Source organism: Hyla sarda, chromosome 11 (genome assembly GCF_029499605.1).
Source record: "Hyla sarda isolate aHylSar1 chromosome 11, aHylSar1.hap1, whole genome shotgun sequence".
Lineage (NCBI taxonomy): Eukaryota > Metazoa > Chordata > Amphibia > Anura > Hylidae > Hyla > Hyla sarda.
The window spans coordinates 61,576,465-61,601,731 of record NC_079199.1 but is presented as its reverse complement, the minus strand read 5'-3'; the positions used below and the strand labels follow the sequence as shown (position 1 = coordinate 61,601,731).

General features: G+C 44.4%; 1 protein-coding gene across 9 annotated transcripts in view; it reads right to left on the bottom strand.

Annotated features, from left to right (window-relative positions):
• RYR3 (ryanodine receptor 3) overlaps window positions 1–25,267 on the bottom strand; it is a 991,818-nt gene that overhangs the window by 625,436 nt on the left and 341,115 nt on the right. For all 9 annotated transcript variants that reach the window (XM_056545312.1, XM_056545313.1, XM_056545314.1 and 6 more), the window contains 5 exons: window positions 19,264–19,297; window positions 14,371–14,534; window positions 10,167–10,332; window positions 7,734–7,820; window positions 1,661–1,887 (listed from right to left, as the gene is read on the bottom strand). In XM_056545312.1, coding sequence (XP_056401287.1) covers window positions 1,661–1,887; window positions 7,734–7,820; window positions 10,167–10,332; window positions 14,371–14,534; window positions 19,264–19,297 — 678 coding nt within the window. The remainder of the gene's footprint in view (window positions 1–1,660; window positions 1,888–7,733; window positions 7,821–10,166; window positions 10,333–14,370; window positions 14,535–19,263; window positions 19,298–25,267) is intronic.

The following is a 25,267-nucleotide window of genomic DNA, read 5'->3' as shown; positions in this document are numbered from 1 at the left end:
ACAGCCCAAGTGTATAACCTTACATTTATCCACATTGAACCTGAAGGAGAACTTCAGGATAGCAAAACTTATCCCCTATCCTAAGACCCCCTTCATTCTCCCGTATGGGGCTCTGGCTCTCCTCCTGAATGTGGTGTTTCGACCACTGCATGTGGCGGTCGGTGTTTGACCAAGTGACGGCCAACATGTCCCCCTCCATGCAGCTCTATGGGAGAGCTGAGATTGCAGAGTGTAGCGCTCTGGCTCTCCCATATAGATGCATTCAGGGGGCATGTCAGCTGCCGCTTCGTGCGGTGGTCAAAACTCCCCATTCAGGAGGAGAGCTGGCGTCCTGTACAGAAGATGGTGGGGGACGATAGGTTTCGCTATGCTGGAGTTTTCCTTTAATTTGCATTTCCCTGCCCAAGGCTCCAGCTTCCCATATTCCCTCTGCAATAATATAGTATTCCTCTCTGTGGTGATTACCTTACCTGGCTTAGTGTAATTAGCAAATATTGAAATTCTTCTCTGCAATTCATCTACAAGGTAGGCCCATTTACAAATATGTAGTAAACTTTTCTGTAGCACAGTATCAAATGTCTTATAAAAGTTCAGAAACAAAACATCCACAGCTTCATCCCGAACCAATCTATAATTGACCTCATAGAAGCTGATCAGATTAATTTTATAGGACCAATCCCACAAAAACCCATATTGGTGCTGTTTTACAAGGTTATTTGTCTCAGAAAACCCTCACATATTTTACCCACAATAGATGTTAAACCTGAAGGTTCCTAGTTTCCAAGATCCCTATAAGATCCCCTTTTGATACTGAAACCATACCTGTTTCAGTGTACAGTACAGAGAGATTTATGGTGGGGCAGAAAGAAGCTACTGGGGATTGCCCTGATTACTCATGGTCTGGGCAGCATGACATGCTCTTTTTAGGAATAGTTACAAAAGACAATGCCTGATTAAATAAATAAATAAAGCTAATTTTGATCTGTATTTTTATTCAAAATCAGGAGTGGAACCATCACAGAGAAAAACTATAATGGTACATTTCAGACTCACACCAGGTTTTAGCTAAAAATACTGACCGAAATAATGGACAAATACTGACAATAATAATACTACTTTGGGTAAATCCAGCAGAAGTATGCCATTTCAGTTATGCTGAGTTCATATAGTCTTGTATGTATGTATTTCGTGGCAGAATGCACTTGTTTTCTACACTCAAATACACATGTACCACTAACCAGATTCCATTGATTTTAATAGGAAATACCCACTGTAGTTCACACAGAGCATCAACAAGTAGTCTTCTATAGGGTAGTCTTCTATAAGAAAATAGCTACAATGCATGATGTATTGTGGACTGAAAATCCGTCACATAACATACGGTCTTCTCAAAGTTCACTGTATTTTTATCCTGTATTTTTATTCCTAATTTGAAATACATGATAAAAAAAAATGACATGTCATTTCTTTGAAGTATATACCAGGTGTGCAGTATTGGGCTGTAGTGTCAAAGAAATGCCCCAAAAATGTCATAAAAATATGCTGGGAGTTCCTCTGTAACATCACCAAACAATTACTATGGTCAGCTTTGAACTTCCAGAAGTGGTATTTTATTCACAAGTATTTTCCTAAGAAGTATCCATATTAATAAGACAATTACCTGTTCTCCTCGGGTATATGTAATGCCATCATTTGCAAGGGTTCCAAACACTGCACTACCCAGCCATGACGCTCACTCACACGTTCTGTTTCCACCTTTAGAAAAATATTTGGCATACGGCTCCAGAGAACAGGCGTTATAGTCTGTACATCCAAGCGAGGAGGGCACTGTGGCACAGGATTTTTCTCTTCACTTTTAAATATTGCAGCTGATAGAGGCATGGTGTTCTGTAAACCACAACATTTTTTAAAAGGGTGATTATCATTAACATGCCATTTATTTTGGAAACAAGAATATAAACATGTGTATCTCTAACAGTACTGGTAACTCCTCATGGTTTACTTGACTGTTTGCACACCAGTCTTTTCTTACTTCTCAAAAGGAATTAGCCAGTCAAGTAGACTTAAGAAAACACAATTTATAAACGACACTTCTAAGGCAACGACATAAAAAGAAACAACATTCAGACATCAACAAAATTGTTGGTGCCCTTCCGTTAAAGACAGAAAAACCAACACTGCTGCCTGAAATAATTTGAAACTGACAAAAAGTAAAAAAAGTAAATGAATTTACTGAAATTTATTGAAAATAAACTAATAAAAAACAGACATTTTCTTTTGAATTATGGTTTAACGGAATGATTTTGAAAACCAAATTAATGAAACTGGTCTGGACAAAAATTACACTATCCCTAGAAAATGTAGGAAATAATCTGACAATAGGGACAAAATAAACTAAGGTGTCCCCCGAAATTAGCATCACAGGTGTCTCCAAATTTGTAATCAGTCAGTCTGACTAAAAAGTAGTCACTGTGCTGTTTGCTATCATGGTGTGTACCAGACTGAACGTGGACCAGAGAAAGCTGTTACGCCTAGCGCTCCGGGTCCCCGCTCCTCCCCGGAGCGCGTACGGCGTCTCTCTCTCCGCAGCGCCCCGGTCGGTCCCGCTGACCGGGAGCGCTGCACTGTCATGGCCGTCGGGGATGCGATTCGCACAGCGGGACGCGCCCGCTCGCGAATCGCATCCCAGGTCACTTACCCGTTCCCGTCCCCTGCTGTCATGTGCTGGCGCGCGCGGCTCCGCTCTCTAGGGCGCGCGCGCGCCAGCTCCCTGAGACTTAAAGGGCCAGTGCACCAATGATTGGTGCCTGGCCCAATTAGCTTAATTGGCTTCCATCTGCTCCCTGCCTTTATCTGACCTCCTCCCATGCACTCCCTTGCCGGATCTTGTTGCCTTGTGCCAGTGAAAGCGTTTTGTGTGTCCAAAGCCTGTGTACCAGTACTTCTGCTATCCACCCTGACTACGAACCTTGCCGCCTGCCCCCGACCTTCTGCTACGTCCGACCTTGCTTCTGTCTACTCCCTTGTACCGCGCCTATCTTCAGCAGCCAGAGAGGTTGAGCCGTTGCTAGTGGATACGACCTGGTCACTACCGCCGCAGCAAGTCCATCCCGCTTTGCGGCGGGCTCTGGTGAAAACCAGTAGTGACTTAGAACCGGTCCACTAGCACGGTCCACGCCAATCCCTCTCTGGCACAGAGGATCCACCTCCTGCCAGCCGGCATCGTGACAGTAGATCCGGCCATGGATCCCGCTGAAGTTCCTCTGCCTGTTGTCGCCGACCTCCCCACACTGGTCGCCCAGCAAGCCCGACAGATTGCCCAACAAGATCACCAGCTGTCGTACTTGACCACCATGACTCAGCAACTCCAGTCGCAGCTACAGCAGATTCAGTCTCAGCTACAGCAGCAGCAACCATCTCCTCCGCCAGCTCCTGCACCTCCTCCGCAGCGAGTGGCCACTCCTAGCCTCCGCCTGTCCTTGCCGGACAAATTTAATGGGGACTCTAAGTTTTGCCGTGGCTTTCTTTCGCAATGTTCCCTGCATTTGGAGATGTTGTCGGATCAGTTTCCTACTGAAAGGTCTAAGGTGGCTTTCGTAGTCAGCCTTCTGTCTGGAAAAGCCCTGTCATGGGCCACACCGCTCTGGGACCGCAATGACCCCGTCACTGCCTCTGTACACTCCTTCTTCTCGGAAATTCGAAGTGTCTTTGAGGAACCTGCCCGAGCCTCTTCTGCTGAGACTGCCCTGCTGAACCTGGTCCAGGGTAATTCCTCCGTTGGCGAGTACGCCATACAATTCCGTACTCTTGCTTCTGAACTATCCTGGAATAATGAGGCTCTCTGCGCGACCTTTAAAAAAGGCCTATCCAGCAACATTAAAGATGTTCTGGCCGCACGAGAGACTCCTGCTAACCTGCATGAACTCATTCATCTAGCCACTCGCATTGACATGCGTTTTTCTGAGAGGCATCAAGAGCTCCGCCAGGAAAAAGACTTAGATCTCTGGACACCTCTCCCACAGTCTCCATTGCAATCTGCGCCTAGGCCTCCCGCCGAGGAGGCCATGCAAGTGGATCGGTCTCGCCTGACCCTGGAAGAGAGGAATTGCCGTAAGGAAGAGAATCTTTGTCTGTACTGTGCCAGTACCGAACATTTTTTGGTGGATTGTCCCATCCGTCCTCCACGTCTGGGAAACGCACGCTCGCACCCAGCTCTCGTGGGTGTGGCGTCTCTTGATGCTAAGTCGGCTTCTCCACGTCTCACGGTGCCTGTACGGATTTCTTCTTCAGCCAGCTCTTCCCTCTCAGCCGTGGCCTGCCTGGACTCTGGTGCCTCTGGGAATTTTATTCGGGAGTCCTTGGTGAATAAATTCCGCATCCCGGTGACCCGTCTTGTCAAGCCAATCCACATTTCCGCGGTCAACGGAGCCAGGTTGGATTGCACCGTGCGTTTCCGCACGAAGCCCCTCCTAATGTGCATCGGACCTCATCATGAGAAAATTGAGTTTTTGGTCCTCCCCAATTGCACTTCTGAAGTTCTCCTTGGACTACCCTGGCTTCTACACCATTCCCCAACCCTGGATTGGTCCACAGGGGAGATCAAGAGCTGGGGTACCTCCTGCTTCAAGGACTGCCTTAAACCGGTTACCAGTACTCCCTGCCGTGGCCCTGTGGTTCCTCCTGTGTCCGGTCTCCCTAAGGTCGTTATGGACTCTGCCCGCCTTAAGAAGTGCCTCTCCCCCCCTCCCAGTCCAGTCAGGCAAGCCTCGGTGCCTCCTCATGGCCCTCGTCCTGGTGTCACACTGCCCCGTGCCAGGCCTCGCCCTCTGCCCTCCCTCCCCATTCCCACTCCTGCTGTGCTGCCTGCCATTGAGGAATCCCTCCATCCTTTCCCGGTGTCCTCATCCCAGGGGAGGCAGTTACCGGACAAAGAGAAGGGGAGACCTAAGGGGGGGGTACTGTTACGCCTAGCGCTCCGGGTCCCCGCTCCTCCCCGGAGCGCGTACGGCGTCTCTCTCTCCGCAGCGCCCCGGTCGGTCCCGCTGACCGGGAGCTCTGCACTGTCATGGCCGTCGGGGATGCGATTCGCACAGCGGGACGCGCCCGCTCGCGAATCGCATCCCAGGTCACTTACCCGTTCCCGTCCCCTGCTGTCATGTGCTGGCGCGCGCGGCTCCGCTCTCTAGGGCGCGCGCGCGCCAGCTCCCTGAGACTTAAAGGGCCAGTGCACCAATGATTGGTGCCTGGCCCAATTAGCTTAATTGGCTTCCATCTGCTCCCTGCCTTTATCTGACCTCCTCCCATGCACTCCCTTGCCGGATCTTGTTGCCTTGTGCCAGTGAAAGCGTTTTGTGTGTCCAAAGCCTGTGTACCAGTACTTCTGCTATCCACCCTGACTGCGAACCTTGCCGCCTGCCCCCGACCTTCTGCTACGTCCGACCTTGCTTCTGTCTACTCCCTTGTACCGCGCCTATCTTCAGCAGCCAGAGAGGTTGAGCCGTTGCTAGTGGATACGACCTGGTCACTACCGCCGCAGCAAGTCCATCCCGCTTTGCGGCGGGCTCTGGTGAAAACCAGTAGTGACTTAGAACCGGTCCACTAGCACGGTCCACGCCAATCCCTCTCTGGCACAGAGGATCCACCTCCTGCCAGCCGGCATCGTGACAAAAGCCAAGAGAAGAGTTGTTTCAGGAGATTAGAAAGGAAATTATAGACAAGCACGTTAATGGAAATCTGTCATCAGTGTCACTCGCTCTAACCTGTTGGTACAGGCTGGTAGTGCGGAAGACACTGATGATAACAATGCTTACCACCCCCGATCCGTGGTCTCATTCATTCGTCATATTCCTAATTCTGGCATCACCGCTGCTGCTTCTCTGATGGGCCCTGCTATTAGCAGGCTTGGGGAAACAGCAATGACATCAGGTGCTCCTACCATGCACCAAGCATGCCGCCAGAATAAATAAAGCTAACAGATGAATGGGACCACGAATCAGGGGTAGGTAAGTTTCTTCATCATCACTGTCACCTGCCTAAACAAAGAGGTTAGTGTGGGTGAAGTTGATGACAGATTCCTTTTATAGTAAAATCTTCATTTAGATGTTTACGCTCCCCAGGACTGTGAAAAACTGTAAAATTGATGACTTAATAAGGTAGTAATTTTTATACTGTGATAGCTACATCGGAAATGATTATACAATTACACAGTAGATCCCCAGTGTTTCTTAATATTGAATATATTATACACCTTTTATGTACTATTACCCAGTCATTAAAGGATTAGTCCAGTGGTGAATAACCTATCCCCTATCCTAAGGATAGGGAATAAGTTTCAGATCGCGGGGGGTCCGACCGCTGGGGCCCCCCACGATCTCCTGTACGGGGCCTCGATAGCCCGTGGGAAGGGGGCGTGTTGACCACCGCAGGAAACTGCGGCTGACACGCCCCCTCAAAAAGTCTATGGGAGAGTCGGAGCGCTGCCTTTGGCAATCTCCGGCTCACCCATAGTGATGTATTGAGGGGGCGTGTCGGCCGCCGCTTAATGCGGTAGTCAACACATGCTATCTGTCCAGCGAGCCGGGGCCCTGTACAGGAGATCGCAGGGGGCCCCAGCGGTCCCCCCCCCGCAATCTGAAACTTATCCCCTATCCTTGGGATAGGGGATAAGTTTTTCACCACTGGACTACCCCTTTAAATAATGAATTACATTATACAATTATTTTCTGTACACAGTCGTATTATTGCAACTGCTATTGCATATTGGACTAGTACTGTCTCTATAACAGGCTATGGTGATGTCTTCTTAATGCACACTAATCCATAAGGCTATGGGAACATTTAAATGCAATATTGTATATTTATTTTGCATTTTTATTTATTTATTTTTTTCATTTTTATTTGTCCAAATGAAAGACCTTGATTTTACTGTTTCTATTCTTTTTGCATATACACTTTCTTGTTTACAGAAATGCTGCAGATGGTTTGAGGTCCAATTTTTCTCTGTCTTCTATAGGCTAATCCATGTAAAAGATTTAGAGATTAGTTGCCAAATGAGAAATGTTTGTTTGTCGGTTCTTTACCAGAAATATGCATGCCTATGTCTAGGTTTCCACACAGGTTTGTTTCTGGTATTTATTTATTTTTTAACCCAAAAGTGTATTTAAAAGTAATGAGAATACTCTCATGTGTCTGTCACATGATTGAGACACGCTTATAATGATAGTGGCCATTTAAGTTGATTTATGATCAGATCGAAGGAGGACGAGCTGTCAGGCGGCTCCTCTGATGAGTTCTAGACAAAGAAGCCTGCAATATACTGTATGTGAAAACATGCAGGCTGCAGAAGGGAAACTAGGCAAAGCTATTTATTTTTATTTTTTTTATAAAGGAACATGTGAGGAATAAACTTATATACCTTAATAAGTACAATGCAATAGTAAAAATGTGAACAGATAATTTTATCAGGGCAAACATTTAGTCAGCTACATATTTTCCATGCAGCACATACTCAAGCTAAGTTTACACATTGTAAAATGGAAACAAAAATACTACAGTGAAATAGATATAAAAAAGCGGCTGTTTTCTTAATCTAATCAAATGTTAAATAAAATTCTTTTAAAGTTTCTCTTTGATTTGATTTTACAACATGTGAACTCAGCCTTAATGCGTGTTGCTGAATATGGATTACTTTGTACCAGGTAAATGAAAGGGTTAAAGCAAACAGAAAACAATACCTTTAATTTCCCAAGTTCAAACTGAAAGAGATTAGTGCTAGTCGGCTGCAGAAAAACTGCTGGAAACAGCTTGGTGTTTGGTTCAACCTAAGAGAAAATGATTTATTTTAGTAAAAACCATCATCTAACATAACATAGTAATTCCCTCTAAGTGAAGCATTATTCACACGCAACAGGACTGCTCATATTATTCAAGCTGGAAGCCATAATACCTGTTGTGTGGTAGTAATTTGTCAATAATGTCTGTTCAGTTACTTTAATGGAGCTCTGAATATGACAACGTACATACACCCACAACTACAAGCCTTAAAGATGAATAGATAAATTACCATACAAGTTACAGAGGACAAGCCTATATTCTACTGCAGCATGCAAGCTACTTATATCTATATAAACATGTTACTGTTAGAACCCCGACAACATGTGTCCCACTAGAAAGCTAGAAAATTGCTGTACCTTTTACAACATTACGTTTTTTAACAAGAGGAAAAGGATTACTGAAAGGACAGATTTTAGACAAAGAAGACAACTGTACTATTGGGAACTACTGCAGTTCTTAGAAGACAGCCCCTATTGGACAACAAACCTGAGGCCATTTTTACACCGGCATATGTTGATCAGTAAGTCCAAACCCATAGAGTGGATACAAAGCACAGAGTTGCAAATCTTTCTATTTTCTGCTTGTATAAAATACTGAGGGAAAAAGACCTTATCTGAAAAAGACCTTAAGGGGATACAAAATGGCCTTAGCACTGCCAATAATGAGATTAGATCCTTTCCCTTAGCTTGATCTATTGCATTTGGGTTCCTGGGGCCCACCAGAGAAAATTATTCTTGCACCCCGCCTTTACCGACCAGATGACCATCCGCTTTTAAATGCATGGTAATTCCATTAGTTGCTATTGTTGCACTTACTTATGAGGTTATCTGGGCATTTCATTTTTTATATTTTACCGTTTAAAAAGTCAAATTTAAAAAGTCAAATTTAAAAAGCCATACTAACCTTCTTTGGTCCCCCGCAGCTCCTGGCCTTCAGCTTGTCACTCTGCTTCCTACTTCCAAGAGATGGACATGTCTCAGAAAAAACTGCATGCTCAGTCACGCACCAGCCGCTGCAGTAATCTGAGATGCTGAGATGAGTCCATCTCGGAAGTAGGAAAAAGAGCGAAACAAAGGGAACAGGATGACACTATACTGGGAACTGCAAAGACCAGATATATGCCCAGACAACCCCTTCAATAAGTTCTACTAGGTTATTTTGGAATAAACAGATAAAAAAAAATAAGCGATTGCTTGCAAAGCCAAATGGAGTTCCTGCTATCAGGGGCAGTGCAGAGGTACTAGTCGCATCAGGGCCCTTGTGCCTAAGGGGGGCTTAAAGCACATCTGCCCCATAAGAGACAAGTATTAAAATTAACTCATGGGGCCCTGAAGCTACAAGTTTATTCATGCTTATGTGCATTAGCCCTACAGGGAATTTACCTAACTGCATTATCCACCAATGTGTAAATGCTTACAGGATTCCACTGCCACTTTAAAGGGAATCTCTTCAGCATCACTGACAGTAACTTATAAGTGAACACCACAAGATCCACCTGTCTATGCCATGCCCAGTACTTTAGCATTGTGCTATATGTTTATGGACATAATTGTGCAGAAAGTATAATATATATTTATAGCATTTAGGAAAAATCCGATGATAACAGCACATGACCAAAGTGTATTTAAGTAACAATGCTATACAAACTATGGGTCAGTGTAGATTAACATTTTTATCATTTACCATCTTTTTCTCCAAAAAGGGCTGCCCATGAGAAAGACACAAAAATGTGCATTCAGGGTCCAGCAAGTTACCTACTTCATTACTATGGGTGAGTGATGTTAAGTGATGTTTTAGAGCTGCATGATCTTTCACTATTGTACATATACAGCACAATATTTTGGGTTGACCAAGGCTGCAGGCACTATTGGCTCAAGTCCTGTAAATGCTCTCCTCTCCCGTAAAATCTCTCTCGCGAGCATAGATAGCACACTTCATATCATCTCTGTTCGTGACTGTGCATGCGCAATCGTCGCTGACATGAAGTAAAATCTCTTTGCTCAAAGCCACTTAATTAACAAAATCGCAAAACAGGGAATAACAAAGCAACAGAGCCACACATCAAGAAACAGTAAATACCATTGTAAACAGCATCACTCGCACTATAAGCCTATATCAGTAGCTTAGTGTGGTGATGCTAATGGCAAATTACTTTTAAGAACTGATATAGCTAAAGTGGCTACTGCAATAGATCAATTATATAATTGTTTACTAGCAGAGTTGTCCCTAAGCTTTCAGTTTGGTGGGGATGACAAACATGGTCATAGTAAATCTATGTAACCTAGACAATACTTATTAGCAGAAACAAGCAACACATATTTTATAAAAAATACCTGGTAGCAGGTCCCCAAATCTTTTCCATTGGCTGTGAATGACAGCAGCCCTGTGGCCAGATCAACAAGGCACCCAATATCAATATCTACATTGCTGCGGCTTGACCTCTGAGAGCCCGTAGAGTGGTCACCTCCCCATACCATGTAGCAATTGCTCCGTTTAACACTGAAAGTATGAAAAATAAGGAGATAAGACAACATCCAAAGAGACATAATTGCTGTAATCTAGCTATTTTGTATGTTTCCCATTGTATAAAGTGTCAAATTGTTCTGTGTGCTAGTTGAACAATCTATAAACAAAGTAAACCTAGAGATTATTTTACTCTACAGATATCTATACTGTGTACAGGGGTGGACTGGCTGGCCGGTCCATTCAGCCGTGATCCGAAGGCCACGGGAAAAGTGCCTGCTGTCCGCAGCCTGTCATATCTATACATATACAGCACAATTCCTCCAACCACAACGGGATTCAAGTAGGCGCAAACAGTGGATGGTCACAGCAGTCACAATGGCACTCAAGCAATAAGATGCGGTGATGGTAAAAACATTTAATTTGTTCATATTAAATGTTTTTACCATCACCGCATCTTATCGTTTGAGTGCCATTGTGACTGCTGTGGCTATCCACTGTTTGCGCCTACTTGAATCCCGTTGTGGTTGGAGGAATTGTGCAGTATCTGAGACACCAAATCTTGGTGGAGGGATTGGCTGCATTATGGAGATTCTACTACATGTGATTACCAGTGTTGTGCCTGCCTGCTAGCACAACCTCCGGGGTGAGCAATTTTTCATTCTACAACTGATGTTACTCACCTTGGTTTTATTGCACAACGGAGCACTCTGTGGGTCTCTTTTTTTATATCTATACATATAAAACTCAATGGGGGACATGTATCATTATTTGTGTATGGTAGAAGCATTTTACCCCTTTTCCTGAATTCCAAATTACATGCAGAAGCGCTAAATTTATCAATCAAGCGCAATGAGCTTCATAAATTGCGGGTAAATATAGTAATCTCCTCAATCCACTCTTTCGAAAATAGAATCGATGATTTAGAGCATCTTGCTACGTTTAGTCCAAGATGGCTTATATTTGCGCAAAAAAAACAGCTCTTGCGGCAAAATTTTTGGTGTAAAGGAAAAGTACGCAGTTAATAAATCCATGTGTACTATAGATGTCACTCCAAGGTACCCCGAGTCAGCCACATCTGGAGGACATGCTCTACCAAAACGTGCGCAAAAAAATGCGCAAAAAAAAAATACACACACAACAGGGGTAAAATCTTTGATACATGTCCCCCAATGTGTGTATGTTTGTGTGTATGTATGTTCCAGCATCACGTCCAAATGGCAGAAGATATTAACATGAAACTTGGCACACATGTTGCTTATATGTCAGCAACAAACATAGGATAGGTAATTTAACCCTTAATCACCCCCCATTTGCCAGGGGCGGGGTTTTTGTTTAAAGTCCCATGTAAATCAATGGAAAATGTATGCTCCCACATAATTTCAGTATATCTGGAGATATTTCAATACCTGGTACACATATTACTGGTCGGGATAGGAGGACGGGATAGGAGGTCGGGATAGGAGGTCGAGATATGAGGACAGGAAAGGAGGAGGGGATAGGAGGTCGGGATAGGAGGTCGAGATAGGAGGTCGAGATAGGAGGACGGGAAAGGAGGTCGAGATAGGAGGTTGAGATAGGAGGTCGGGATAGGAGATCGGGATAGGAGGTCGGGATAGGAGGTCGTGATAGGAAGTCGGGATTTGAGGTCGAGATAGGAGGTCGGGATAGGAGGTCGGGATAGGAGGACGGGATAGGAGGACGGGATAGGAGGTCGAGATAGGAGGACGGGATAGGAGGTCGAGATAGGAGGTCGAGATAGGAGGACGGGATAGGAGGTCGAGATAGGTGGACAGGATAGGAGGTCGGGATAGGAGGATGGGATATGAGGACGGGATATGACGACAATATATGAGGACAGGATTTGAAGTCAAAAGCTTTCTCCTTTGTTTATTTTCCTCCCCAACAAGGATTAGGAAGGAAATACTGGGCAACGCCGGGTACTCAGCTAATAAGTAAATAAATATTAAAACATTTTTTTATTTTTTTTTTAAATAGCCAGGCCCGGCATGGGGAAAGGGCCCACCGCGGTCGCTAAGTCGGGGCTGGAGCTATTACAGTTATACTGCTCCCAGACAGCCACTGTAGCAGCAGCCCTTTAAGAGAACCGCAGTGTCTGAGAGTGGTGCTTAGGTCACGGGAACTTCATGTCCGGCAGTGCCGGAGTTTACTGCTACCGCCGAAGACCAGTGCGCCCGACTTGCTTGTCCCCAGTGTATGTAGCCCTGCATGTCCTCAGTGTACAGAGCCCTGCTTATCCTCAGTGTACAGAACCCTGCTTGTCCTCAGTGTAAAGAGCCCTGCTTGTCCTCAGTGTACAGAGCCCTGCTTGTCCTCAGTGTACAGAGCCCTGCTTGTCCTCAGTGTACAGAGCCCTGCTTGTCCTCAGTGTACAGAGTCCTGCTTGTCCTCAATGTAAGGAGCCCTGCTTGTCCTCAGTGTAAAGAGCCCTGTTTGTCCTCAATGTAAGGAGCCCTGCTTGTCCTCAGTGTAAAGAGCCCTGCTTGTCCTCAATGTAAGGAGCCCTGCTTGTCCTCAGTGTACAGAGCCCTGATTGTCCTCAGTGTAAAGAGCCCTGCTTGTTGTCACTGTATGGAGCCCCTTCAGTCTACAGAGTCCTGCATGTCCTCAGTGTACAGAGCCCTTCATGTCCTCAGTGTACAGAGCCCTTCATGTCCTCAGTGTACAGAGCCCCGCTTGTCTTCAGTGTACAGAGCCCTGCTTGTCCTCAGTGTTCAGAGCCCTGCTTGTCCTCAGTGTACAGAGCCCTGCTTGTCCTCTGTGTACAGAGCCCTGCTTGTCCTCAGTGTACAGAGCCCTGCTTGTCCTCAGTGTTCAGAGCCCTGCTTGTCCTCAGTGTACAGAGCCCTGCTTGTCCTCTGTGTACAGAGCCCTACTTGTCCTCAGTGTACAGAGCCCTGCCGAAGAAGTGCCCTAATCTCTCTGCCAGCTTTCTCAGTCGTCATCTGCATGGACACATAAACAGGCTAGCCTGGCCAGGCAGGTGGGTGGCTTTTGAATATTATAGTTGTATGTATCTTCTACCCACCCTTCACCGCCCCCTACATGATATCACAGTCAGAGATATAAGTTATATGTGAAATATAACTTATATATCTGACTGTGTCGTCATGTAGGGGGCAGTGAAAGGCAGGTAGAAAATGGAGTAGGCTTCCCAGCAGCACAGAGTATTTCTGACAGGAACTGTAGTGAAGCAAACAGTCTACATCACTACAGTTCCCTCCAGAAATACTCTGTGCTGCTGTGCTATTTCTGTAATAAATCTAAGAGGCCTCAGCCTCACCCAAGCAAAAGGTAAAGTGTGTGGCTTATAAATGGACCAGTTGCTATTTTCTACCTGCCTTTCACCGCTCACTATATGATGGCCTGTCAGAGATATGAGTTATATACAGTATCTGACTGTGCCATCATGTAGTGTGCGGTGAAAGACAGTAACTCAGGTGGAAAACTTTTTTTTTAAATCAACTGGTGCCAGAAAGTTAAACAGATATGTAAATTGCTTCTATTAAAATGTAATAATCCTTCCAGTACTTATTAGCAGCTGTATGCTACAGAACAAATTCTTTTCTATTTGGGATTTATTTTCTGTCACGATCACAGTGCTCTCTGCTGACACCTCTGTCCATTTTAGGAACTGTCCAGAGTAGGAGAAAATCCCCATAGCAAACATATGCTGCTGTGGACATTTCCCAAAATGAACAAAGGTGTCAGCAGAGAGCACTGTGGTTGTGACAGAAAAGAAATCCCAAACAGAAGAGAATTTCCTTTGTAGTATACAGCAGCTAATATGTACTGGAAGGATTAAGAATTTTTAATAGAAGTCATTTACAAATCTGTTTAACTTTCTGGCACCAGTTGATTAAAAAAAAAAAAAAGTTTTCCACCTTTAAAGGTGAAAGGAGGCTGTAGCCAAGTAGGGAATAGGGGCGGGGCAGAGGTGGGGCCAGGGGTGAAGTCTTGCTGAAGGCCCTTGCTTTATTTGGTCCGGGGGCCCTGAGTGGTGTCAGTCCGCCGCTGACTGTGTACTGTACTTAGGTAAAAACTAGATCTTACCTTTCATGCACTCTGCCCCTTTCATCTCCTAAAGTGACAGTGACAGTGCAGTTCTTGCTTAAGTCAAAGTTTTCAGAATAGAAGTGGTAGTCAGGAGTTACCCATCCTACCCATACTGAAGATGGGTCTTGTCCAGCAAATATCCGGACAGAGTAGTAATACAACTACAGAGAGAAATAAGAATTGATACAAAATACATTCTTAGGGAGTATTTTTAATCACCTCTAAACATATTTGTATTAGGCCAAACCCATTGCAAACATTTGCATTAAAGCAAACACACAGTTATCCCCTTAGACAAATATTCACAGTAGTGTGTGCTGTACTGAAAAGCTCAATTACTTTTAACATGGTACTGGTAGAAATACGGCACTCTTCTTAGAGTGCAACACTGTCTTAGGTGCACCAGTAGGATCCCAATCCTTTTCAAATGATGTACAAAGAACCCTTGGCACTTCGCTTGGTGAAAATATATTTACAGTTCAAATGGAATTCCAAGCAAAAAAAGTGATGTCTCGGTTGAGAGACATTCTCCAGACTGGATTGCTGTGGAGGTAGGCAGGCATGGGAAAAAACTACCTGTATGGAAAAAAGTGGTACTTGGCTGGTGTTTTTTATTATGCCCAATTACCTAGGCAGCAATCCAGTCTGAGAAAGGCTTCTAGATTGAAACATAACGTTTTATTTAGATAATAAAATTGTAAACTTATTTTCACTATGTGGCATGCATAGTGTTCTTTAAACATGGCCCCTTTGGCAAAAGTCAGTTTGTAAATGTCCTGATCAGCCTCGGTTAACTAACTGTAGGTGCTATCATATTGATGTGGAAGATTGTAGGAGTCACTACAGCTAAACGACAAAGCATTTGACGTTGCAAAATAACAGTAATGAATACATTTCTTTTCTTCATATTTTTATTTTTTACATTTTCCCACCCTGAGCTCTTTTAAAGTCATTCTATGGACAATCCCATGTAACACCACTGCACACCTTTGGGATTAATTGGAATGATGACTGCAAGCCAGATCTCACTGTCCAAAATCAGTGCTTGACATCCTGAATGCTCTTTTGGCTGAATGGACACAAACTGATATATTATTAATGTAATTGCACAAATACACCTTTTTTAAAGGGGTTCTCCGAAGGGGAAAAAAAAAATTTCAAATCAACTGCGGCCAGAAAGTTATAAAGATTTGTAAATGACTCTATTGAAAAATCTTAAGACTTCCAGTATTCATCAGCTGTTGTATGCTCCAGAGGAAGTTGTGTAGTTCTTTTCAGTCTGAACACAGTGCTGTCTGCTGCCATCGTTGTCTGTGTCAGGGACTGTCCAGAGCAGAAGAGGTTTGCTATAGGGATCTGCTCCTGTTTTGGACAGTTCTTGACAGAGGTGTCAGCAGAGAGCACTGTGATCAGACTGGAAAGAACTACACAACTTCCTCTGTACTATACAGCAGCTGATAATTACTGGAAGGATTAACCCCTTAAAGGGTAACTCTCATTAAAACAAATTTTTGCTATTGCACTCCTTACGGTAAATAAAAAATATGTCTAATTTACTTTGTTATAAAAAATGAAGTTTTCAATGTTTTATTTGTGCTTAAATAAGCTCAAGAGCACATTTTCCCCCATCTCATTCACAGACTTTGGACCGAAGCCCAAACACAGGAAGTGCAGCCTGGAGTGCTGAGGGGTGTGTGTCTAGCCTCATCCAATCATAGCTCCTCTCACGCTTAACTGCCATATGCTGTTGGTTGGACACATCCCCCTTAGCACTCCAGGCTGCACTTCCTGTGTTTGGGCTTCGGTCCAAAGTCTGTGATTGAGATGGGGAAAATGTGCTCTTGAGCTTTTTTAAGCACAAATAAAACATAGAAAACTTCATTTTTTTTAAACAAAGTATATAAAAAATATTTTGTATTTACCATAAGGAGTGCAATAGCAAAACATTTTTTTATGAGAGTGCCCATTTAAGGATGCAGGGTGTACGGGTATGTCCCCATTCCTGAGTCCTTAAGGACTCAGGGAGTACCTGTACGTCCTGTGTCCTGCTAACAGGGTTTAAACTGTTCTCACAAGCGGAGAACGGGTTAAACCCTGTGGGTGCCGGTTGCTACAGGCAGCCAGGACCCACGGCTAATGCTGGGCACCGCCAATTGGGCCGATGCCCGGCATTAACCCTTTAGTTGATTGCGGCGTCTAAACTGAAAGTGAAACTATCCAGGCAGCTCAGCGGAGCTGAGACAGAATCACGATGTCCTAATCAGCTTCCTGGATGAAAGGAGGGTCCTCACCTGCCTCCTCATCATCCGATGTATGCAATCAGAAGATTGCATAGTATAGCCACCTAAGGGGGCTAAGAAAAAAAAGTAAAAAATTGTAACAAAACAAGAGAATACATGTGAATAAGCCCCCCCCCAAATAAAAGATTAAATCACCCCCCTTTTTCAATTTTTTTTCAATAAAATAATGTAATAAGAAAAAATCATATGTGGTACGAGTGCGTAAATGTCTGAACTATTAAAATATAAGGTTAGCTAAACCGCACGGTCGATGGCGTACACGTTAAAAAATACCAAAGTCCAATAGTGAATTTGTGGTCACTTTATATTCCATAAAAATATTAATAAAAAGCCACCAAAAAGTCCCATCAAAACAAAAATAGTACCAATCAAAACTACAGATGACCGCACAAAAAAAAAATAATCCTCATCCTGTTCTACAAAAAAAATAAGCCCTCATATAGCCCCATATGTGCAAAAATAAAAAAAAGTTATAGGGGTCAGATAATGACAATTTTAAACATTCTAATTTTGGTGCATGTAGTTATCATTTTTTTTGAAAGTAGTAAAATGAATAAAACCTACATAAATTGTATATTTCTGTATTTGTATGGACCAATAGAATAAAGATTATGGCCCTGATTTACTAAAGTCCAATCGACAATTTTTTTCGGTTATTGCGCCTAAATTTTAGTCGCAACGTCTGTGCGACTATTTCTGCAACCAAATTTTACGCCGCACAACCGACACTTTAGAAACCACTCGGAGTGGGTTTTTTTCACTCTGAAATGGGCGTATTTTATGCAAAAATAGGCGTGTTCCCCAAAAAAAAAAATAATAATAATCTGAGCACTTCCAAAATCACTCTAGAAAAAGTGTGAGTTTGCCTCACACAATAACCGACAGCCACAGGCCGAGTGAAATTGAAAAAAATTTGTGATTTCTAAAAAGGGACTGTTTGCCATTGTGTTTTTTTTGTGAAAGTAACTTGTTTTATAACCTGAAAACTTTTTGTACAGTTCAACACTTTTATGAATAAAATATTGAATGCTTTTGTGATAGTTAATGTTTATATATATATTTTTTTCTTTTTTTCTCTCTGCTGACATCTCTGTCCATTTTAGGAACTGTCCAGAGTAGGAGAAAATCCCCATAGCAAACATATGCTGCTCTGGACAGTCCCTAAAATGGACAGAGATGTCAGCAGAGAGAAAAAAAGAAAAAAAAATTCAGCAGCTAATAAGTACTGGAAGGATTTTTTAATAGAAGTAATTTACAAATCTGTTTAACTTTGTTCCACCAGTTGATTTAAAAACATATTTTTTCCTTTTAAAAAAAGGTATCCCTTTAAAGGAGAACTGAAGCACAACACTTTTTGCTTCCCTTGTGCCCGGGCTGCAAAAAAAAAAAAAAACTTTAACTCACCTTCCTACGTTCCCTTGTTGCGCCAATATTGGTGTCCAATTCCTCTCATGCTGCTCTGCTTCCTGCTTCTTAGGCTAGGAAAGTCACATTGCAGTCAGCATATCCTCGGCCACAGTGATGTCCCGTCTCAGCCGGTGATAGGCTGATGTCCCACCTTTGGCCCGCCTTCTCCTTGCTGCCCGGGCTCCTTACATGACTGATGCGCTCAGCCTATCGCCGGAAGAGGCAGGATATAGCTATGGCCGGCGATACGCTGACGTTCCGAGCCTAAGAAGCAGAAAGCCGAGCAGCATCTTAGGAATGGGACACCGATATCAGCACAACAGAAGAATGTAGGAAGGTGAGTAAATTATTATTGTTTTTGCAGCCCGGGCACAGGGGAAGTTAAAAGTGTTGCGCCACAGTTTTCCTTTAAAGTAAGCCACCATTGTTTTAAAGTGTACCCGTCAGATCCAACTAAAACATTTTTTTAATATATCACTCAGTACCTAATCCTGACCATGTACATCTAATGTTTATGTGTCGTAGCACCTTTATTTATTTTTTTATTACACTTTTAATTTAGCTCACTAGTCCGAATTCCTCTCAAAGGAGTGCCCTCACTCTGTAGGTCTCCGCCCCCTCCCTCAGTATACTGTCTGCTCACATCTCCCCTAGCATTAGAAAAACTACAACTCCCAGCTTGTCCTCAGCGACAGTAGCGGGACACAAGCTGACAGTGGGAGGATTTTTCCTCCAGCTGTGAGCCCTGCGCTCACAGCTGTCAATCAAAGAAGTGTCCATGACATAGGTGATGATGCATGGACACAGCGGGACAAGTATGTGGTAAAGCAGGCCGGGGGGGGGGGGGCAGCTGTTTGACTGGCTTTTTCAGTATGAAATACTGAAAATTTTCTAATGAAAGCAATTGCAAACCTATTGGTTTTGTATGCTTTACAACATATCAAATGTTTTTGTATCTGACAGTGCCGTCAGTCACTTCAATTATCTTCTAATATATGTTTTATTATAATATAATAAATATAGGCATATTTTTGTTAACCAAGTCATTCAGTTTAAGATTTTAAATAATGGGGAATAAATTCTTCCTGAACAGTTCATACCAAATCAGGCAATTTATAAGAATTACCATGGTCCACTGAAATTGTTGTTAAATACTAAAACTTCATCAAATAATAAAACTTACTGTGGTTGTGTGAGATCCTTCTTGAAGCACATTTCTAAAAGCAGAGCACAAAAATAAACATCAAGATTTTATAACAAAATAGTTTACTAAAATATACATATATATTTAAAATGTATATGTTGCCTTATAATTTTGTGTCAATGTTTCTAACAATTAAAATTGTAAATAGCATTAATACCTTCAGCACATAATGCAGACACTGGCAAAAAGTGAAGGTAAGCATGAGTCCCTTACATGTACAAAGTCACAAAATTTTGAGCAGTTTGTGAACTGCGCAAAAATTTTATTCCATTCAAAGCAAAATACACAGCATATATCGATAAATTCCCCCATTGTTTTTAGTATTATTATTATGTTATTATTATTTTTTATTTTTTTTTGCTTAATTCAGAAATGCTACAGATTTTCTGTTAGAAATCTGCAGCGGATCTTCATTGTGTGAACATATTTGTAGTGATATGTTTGTTACACTGGCCCTCTGGAGATACATAAATTGGCTAAGTGAGATTGCATGCTTTAATGGGGATTATACTGTAAACATCAATATATCTAATTCCTTAAAGATATGACATTGGTAAACCTCTTCCTGTGGAAACACACATTACTACACAATCTGCTCACACCATGTGCTTTGTTTATTGAGCTTTGTTGATATACCCTCAGAGAACCCCTTTAAAAGAAAACTCGCACAAGGTCGAACGACTGAATATACAGGTAGATAGTGCTGTGACCGTCATTCTAGCACTTCTTATCAGGAGAAAATTGGCGCAGATTTTCAGAAGAAATCCATCTTGTTGCTAATGTCGTGTCCCGGTATAGAACGTGGTTCTGTACAGTTCTTAAAGTCCCCTCAGGGAGAGTCCCCCAAGTCCACAGGGCTCTCCTGCTGTATGTTTATTTCAGGTATTGTACAGTGAATATAAACTATGTGCAAAGGTAATTAGGATGTTTAAACTGTATAGGACCTTCCTTAGGTCATGTGATATAGTAATGTGATATGTGATCACCTGATATCCAGAGTTCCAGAGGCACAGGTAACCACAGGCAACCAGCTACCAATGGGGTTATGTCCAGCCCCCTGATATATAAAGGGCTGTAGTCTCCACACTAGCTCTCTTTCTCTTGGTTCCTGCTGTCCTAGAAGCAAGCACAAGTCCTGTACAAGTACAGTCCAGCTAGGCCAAAGCCTACAAGTCTGCAGCCACATCTAATCTGTAAGTCTTCTATGTCTACAAGTCAAGTCTCTACAGTCCCTACCAAAGTCATAATTAGAGATGAGCGAAATTTTGAAAATTCGATTTGGCCCATTCAACAAATTTTTGGAAGAAATTTGGTTTCAATTTGAATTTATTTGCATCGAATCTATATTAAAAATGGCTATTTCTGGCCAACAGAAAGCCTCAATAGGGGTGTAGAACACTTTGCTGTGTTCTAACATGCATATGGAGTGTGCTGGGGTAGTGAAATAATACTGTTAATCAGTATGACATGCAGATTACAGGCATCACTTTTAGAATCACTGCCGCCAAGCGGCACAATGACAGAGCCTGCAGGTGGCATCAGTATGAGGAGACCATATAGTGACTGAATGACACAGCGTGGAGGTGTTGGCAGCATGAGGAGACCATATAGTAGCTGAATGACACAGCCTGGAGCTGGCAGCAGCATGAGTAGACACTAGGGCTTCACAATCCCTAAAATTAAAAGATGAATTTTGAAATTTAAATTGAAGATGCATGGTAGCTAGTGCAACCATAATTTTTTTTTAGGTCCAGGCCCAGGCCCAGCAGCATCAGTAAACCATATATTGGCTGAATGGCACAGCCTGGAGTTGGCAGCAGCATGAGTAGACACTAGGGCTTCACAATCCCTAAAATTAAAAGATGACTTTTGAAATTTAAATTGAAGGTTTAGGGTAGCTAGTGCTACCATAAAAAAATTGTAGGCCCAGACCCAGCAGCATTAGTGTCACGATGCCGGCTGGCAGGTAGTGGATCCTCTGTGCCAGAGAGGGATTGGCGTGGACCGTGCTAGTGGATCGGTTCTAAGTCACTACTGGTTTTCACCAGAGCCCGCCGCAAAGCGGGATGGTCTTGCTGCGGCGGTAGTGACCAGGTCGTATCCACTAGCAACGGCTCAACCTCTCTGGCTGCTGAAGATAGGCGCGGTACAAGGGAGTAGACAGAAGCAAGGTCGGACGTAGCAGAAGGTCGGGGCAGGCAGCAAGGATCGTAGTCAGGGGCAACGGCAGGAGGTCTGGAACACAGGCTAGGAACATACAAGGAAACGCTTTCACTGGCACGATGGCAACAAGATCCGGCAAGGAAGTGCACAGGTGATAACACTAATTGGAACCACTGCGCCAATCAGCGGCGCAGTGGCCCTTTAAATCGCAAAGACCCGGCGCGCGCGCGCCCTAGGGAGCGGGGCCGCGCGCGCCGGGACAGGACTGACGGAGAGCGAGTCAGGTACGGGAGCCGGGGTGCGCATCGCGAGCGGGCGCTACCCGCATCGCGAATCGCATCCCGGCTGGAGGCGGTATCGCAGCGCCCCGGGTCAGTGGATCTGACCGGAGCGCTGCAGTGAGGAGAGTGTAGCGAGCGCTCCGGGGAGGAGCGGGGACCCGGAGCGCTCGGCGTAACAGTACCCCCCCCCTTGGGTCTCCCCCTCTTCTTAGAGCCTGAGAACCTGAGGAGCAGACTTTTGTCTAGGATATTGTCCTCAGGTTCCCAGGATCTCTCTTCAGGACCACAACCCTCCCAATCCACTAAAAAAAAGGTTTTCCCTCTGACCTTTTTGGATGCCAGAATTTCTTTGACGGAGAAGATGTCCGAGGAGCCGGAAACAGGAGTGGGAGGAACAGATTTGGGAGAGAAACGGTTAATGATAAGTGGTTTAAGAAGAGAAACGTGAAAGGCATTAGGAATACGAAGAGAAGGAGGAAGAAGAAGTTTGTAAGAGACAGGATTAATCTGGCACAAAATTTTGAAAGGACCAAGATAGCGTGGTCCCAACTTATAGCTAGGGACACGGAAGCGGACATATTTAGCGGAGAGCCATACCTTGTCTCCAGGGGAAAAAATGGGAGGAGCTCTTCTTTTCTTATCCGCGAACTTCTTCATGCGTGATGAAGCCTGTAAGAGAGAATTTTGGGTCTCTCTCCATATGATGGAAAGATCACGAGAAATTTCATCCACAGCGGGCAGACCAGAGGGCAAGGGGGTAGGGAGGGGGGGAAGAGGGTGACGGCCGTACACCACGAAAAATGGGGATTTGGAGGAAGATTCAGAGACTCTGAAGTTATACGAGAATTCGGCCCATGGTAGAAGATCTGCCCAGTCATCCTGGCGGGAGGAAACAAAATGTCGTAAATAATCACCCAAGACCTGGTTAATTCTTTCTACTTGTCCATTGGATTGAGGATGATATGCAGAAGAAAAATTTAATTTAATCTTGAGTTGTTTACAGAGAGCCCTCCAGAATTTAGACACGAATTGGACGCCTCTATCCGAGACGATCTGCGTGGGCAACCCGTGAAGACGAAAAATGTGTACAAAAAATTGTTTAGCCAACTGAGGCGCTGAAGGAAGACCAGGAAGAGGGATGAAATGTGCCATTTTGGAGAATCGATCAACGACCACCCAAATAACAGTGTTGCCATGGGATGGGGGTAAGTCAGTAATAAAATCCATACCAATCAGAGACCAAGGCTGTTCGGGGACAGGCAGAGGATGAAGAAAACCAGCGGGCTTCTGGCGAGGAGTCTTATCCCGGGCACAGATAGTGCAGGCTCGCACAAAGTCCACAACATCCGTCTCCAGAGTCGGCCACCAATAGAAGCGAGAGATGAGTTGCACAGATTTCTTGATGCCCGCATGACCTGCGAGATGGGAGGAGTGACCCCATTTGAGGATTCCGAGGCGTTGGCGTGGAGAAACAAAGGTCTTTCCTGGAGGAGTTTGCCTGATGGAGGCTGGAGAAGTGGAAATCAGGCAGTCAGGAGGAATGATGTGTTGCGGAGAGAGTTCAACTTCAGAAGCATCCGAGGAACGAGAGAGAGCATCGGCCCTAATGTTCTTATCGGCAGGCCGAAAGTGAATTTCAAAATTAAATCGGGCAAAGAACAGAGACCACCTGGCCTGGCGAGGATTCAGCCGTTGGGCAGACTGGAGGTAGGAGAGGTTCTTGTGATCGGTGTAAATAATAACTGGAAATCTTGATCCCTCCAGCAGATGCCTCCATTCCTCAAGTGCTAATTTAATGGCTAGAAGCTCTCGATCCCCGATGGAGTAGTTCCTCTCCGCCGGAGAGAAGGTCCTAGAAAAAAAACCACAAGTAACAGCATGCCCGGAAGAATTTTTTTGTAGAAGGACAGCTGCAGCTCCCACAGAGGAGGCATCAACCTCCAATAGGAAGGGTTTAGATGGGTCAGGTCTGGAGAGCACGGGAGCAGAAGAAAAGGCCGACTTGAGCCGTTTAAAGGCGTCTTCCGCTTGAGGAGGCCAAGACTTGGGATCGGCATTTTTTTTGGTTAAAGCCACGATAGGAGCCACAACGGTAGAAAAATGTGGAATAAATTGTCTGTAATAATTGGCGAACCCCAAAAAACGTTGGATAGCACGGAGTCCGGAGGGGCGTGGCCAATCTAAGACGGCAGAGAGTTTGTCTGGATCCATTTGTAGTCCCTGGCCAGAGACCAAGTATCCTAGGAAAGGAAGAGATTGGCATTCAAACAGACATTTCTCTATTTTGGCATAGAGTTGATTGTCACGAAGTCTCTGAAGAACCATACGGACATGCTGGCGGTGTTCTTCTAGATTGGCAGAAAAAATCAGGATATCGTCCAGATATACAACAACACAGGAGTATAAGAGATCACGAAAAATTTCATTAACAAAGTCTTGGAAGACGGCAGGGGCGTTGCACAGGCCAAAGGGCATGACCAGATACTCAAAGTGTCCATCTCTGGTGTTAAATGCCGTTTTCCATTCATCCCCCTCTCTGATGCGGATGAGATTATAAGCACCTCTTAAGTCCAGTTTGGTAAAGATGTGGGCACCTTGGAGGCGATCAAAGAGTTCAGAGATGAGGGGTAGGGGGTAGCGGTTCTTAACCGTGATTTTATTAAGACCGCGGTAGTCAATGCAAGGGCGTAGAGAGCCATCTTTTTTGGACACAAAGAAAAATCCGGCTCCGGCAGGAGAGGAGGATTTACGGATAAAGCCCTTTTTTAAATTTTCCTGGACGTATTCAGACATGGCAAGAGTCTCTGGGGCGGACAGAGGATAAATTCTTCCCCGGGGTGGAGTAGTGCCCGGGAGGAGGTCGATAGGACAATCATAAGGCCTGTGAGGAGGTAGAGTCTCAGCTTGTTTTTTGCAAAAAACATCCGCAAAGTCCATATAGGCCTTAGGGAGACCGGTTACAGGAGGAACCACAGAGTCACGGCAAGGGTTACTGGGAACCGGTTTTAGGCAGTCCTTGGAACAAGAGGGCCCCCAACTCTTGATCTCCCCAGTGGACCAATCCAGGGTTGGGGAATGAAGTTGAAGCCAGGGAAGTCCAAGGAGAATTTCAGAAGTGCAATTGGGGAGGACCAAAAGTTCAATCCTCTCGTGATGAGGTCCGATGCGCATTAGAAGGGGCTCCGTGCGGAAACGTATGGTACAGTCCAATCTTTCATTGTTTACACAATTGATGTAGAGGGGTCTGGCGAGACTGGTCACCGGGATGTTGAACCTGTTGACGAGAGAGGCCAAAATAAAATTTCCTGCAGATCCGGAGTCCAAGAAGGCCACAGCAGAGAAGGAGAAGGCAGAGGCAGACATCCGCACAGGCACAGTAAGACGTGGAGAAGCAGAGTAGACATCAAGGACTGTCTCACCTTTGTGCGGAGTCAGCGTACGTCTTTCCAGGCGGGGAGGACGGATAGGACAATCCTTCAGGAAGTGTTCGGTACTAGCACAGTACAGGCAGAGATTCTCCATGCGGCGTCGTGTCCTCT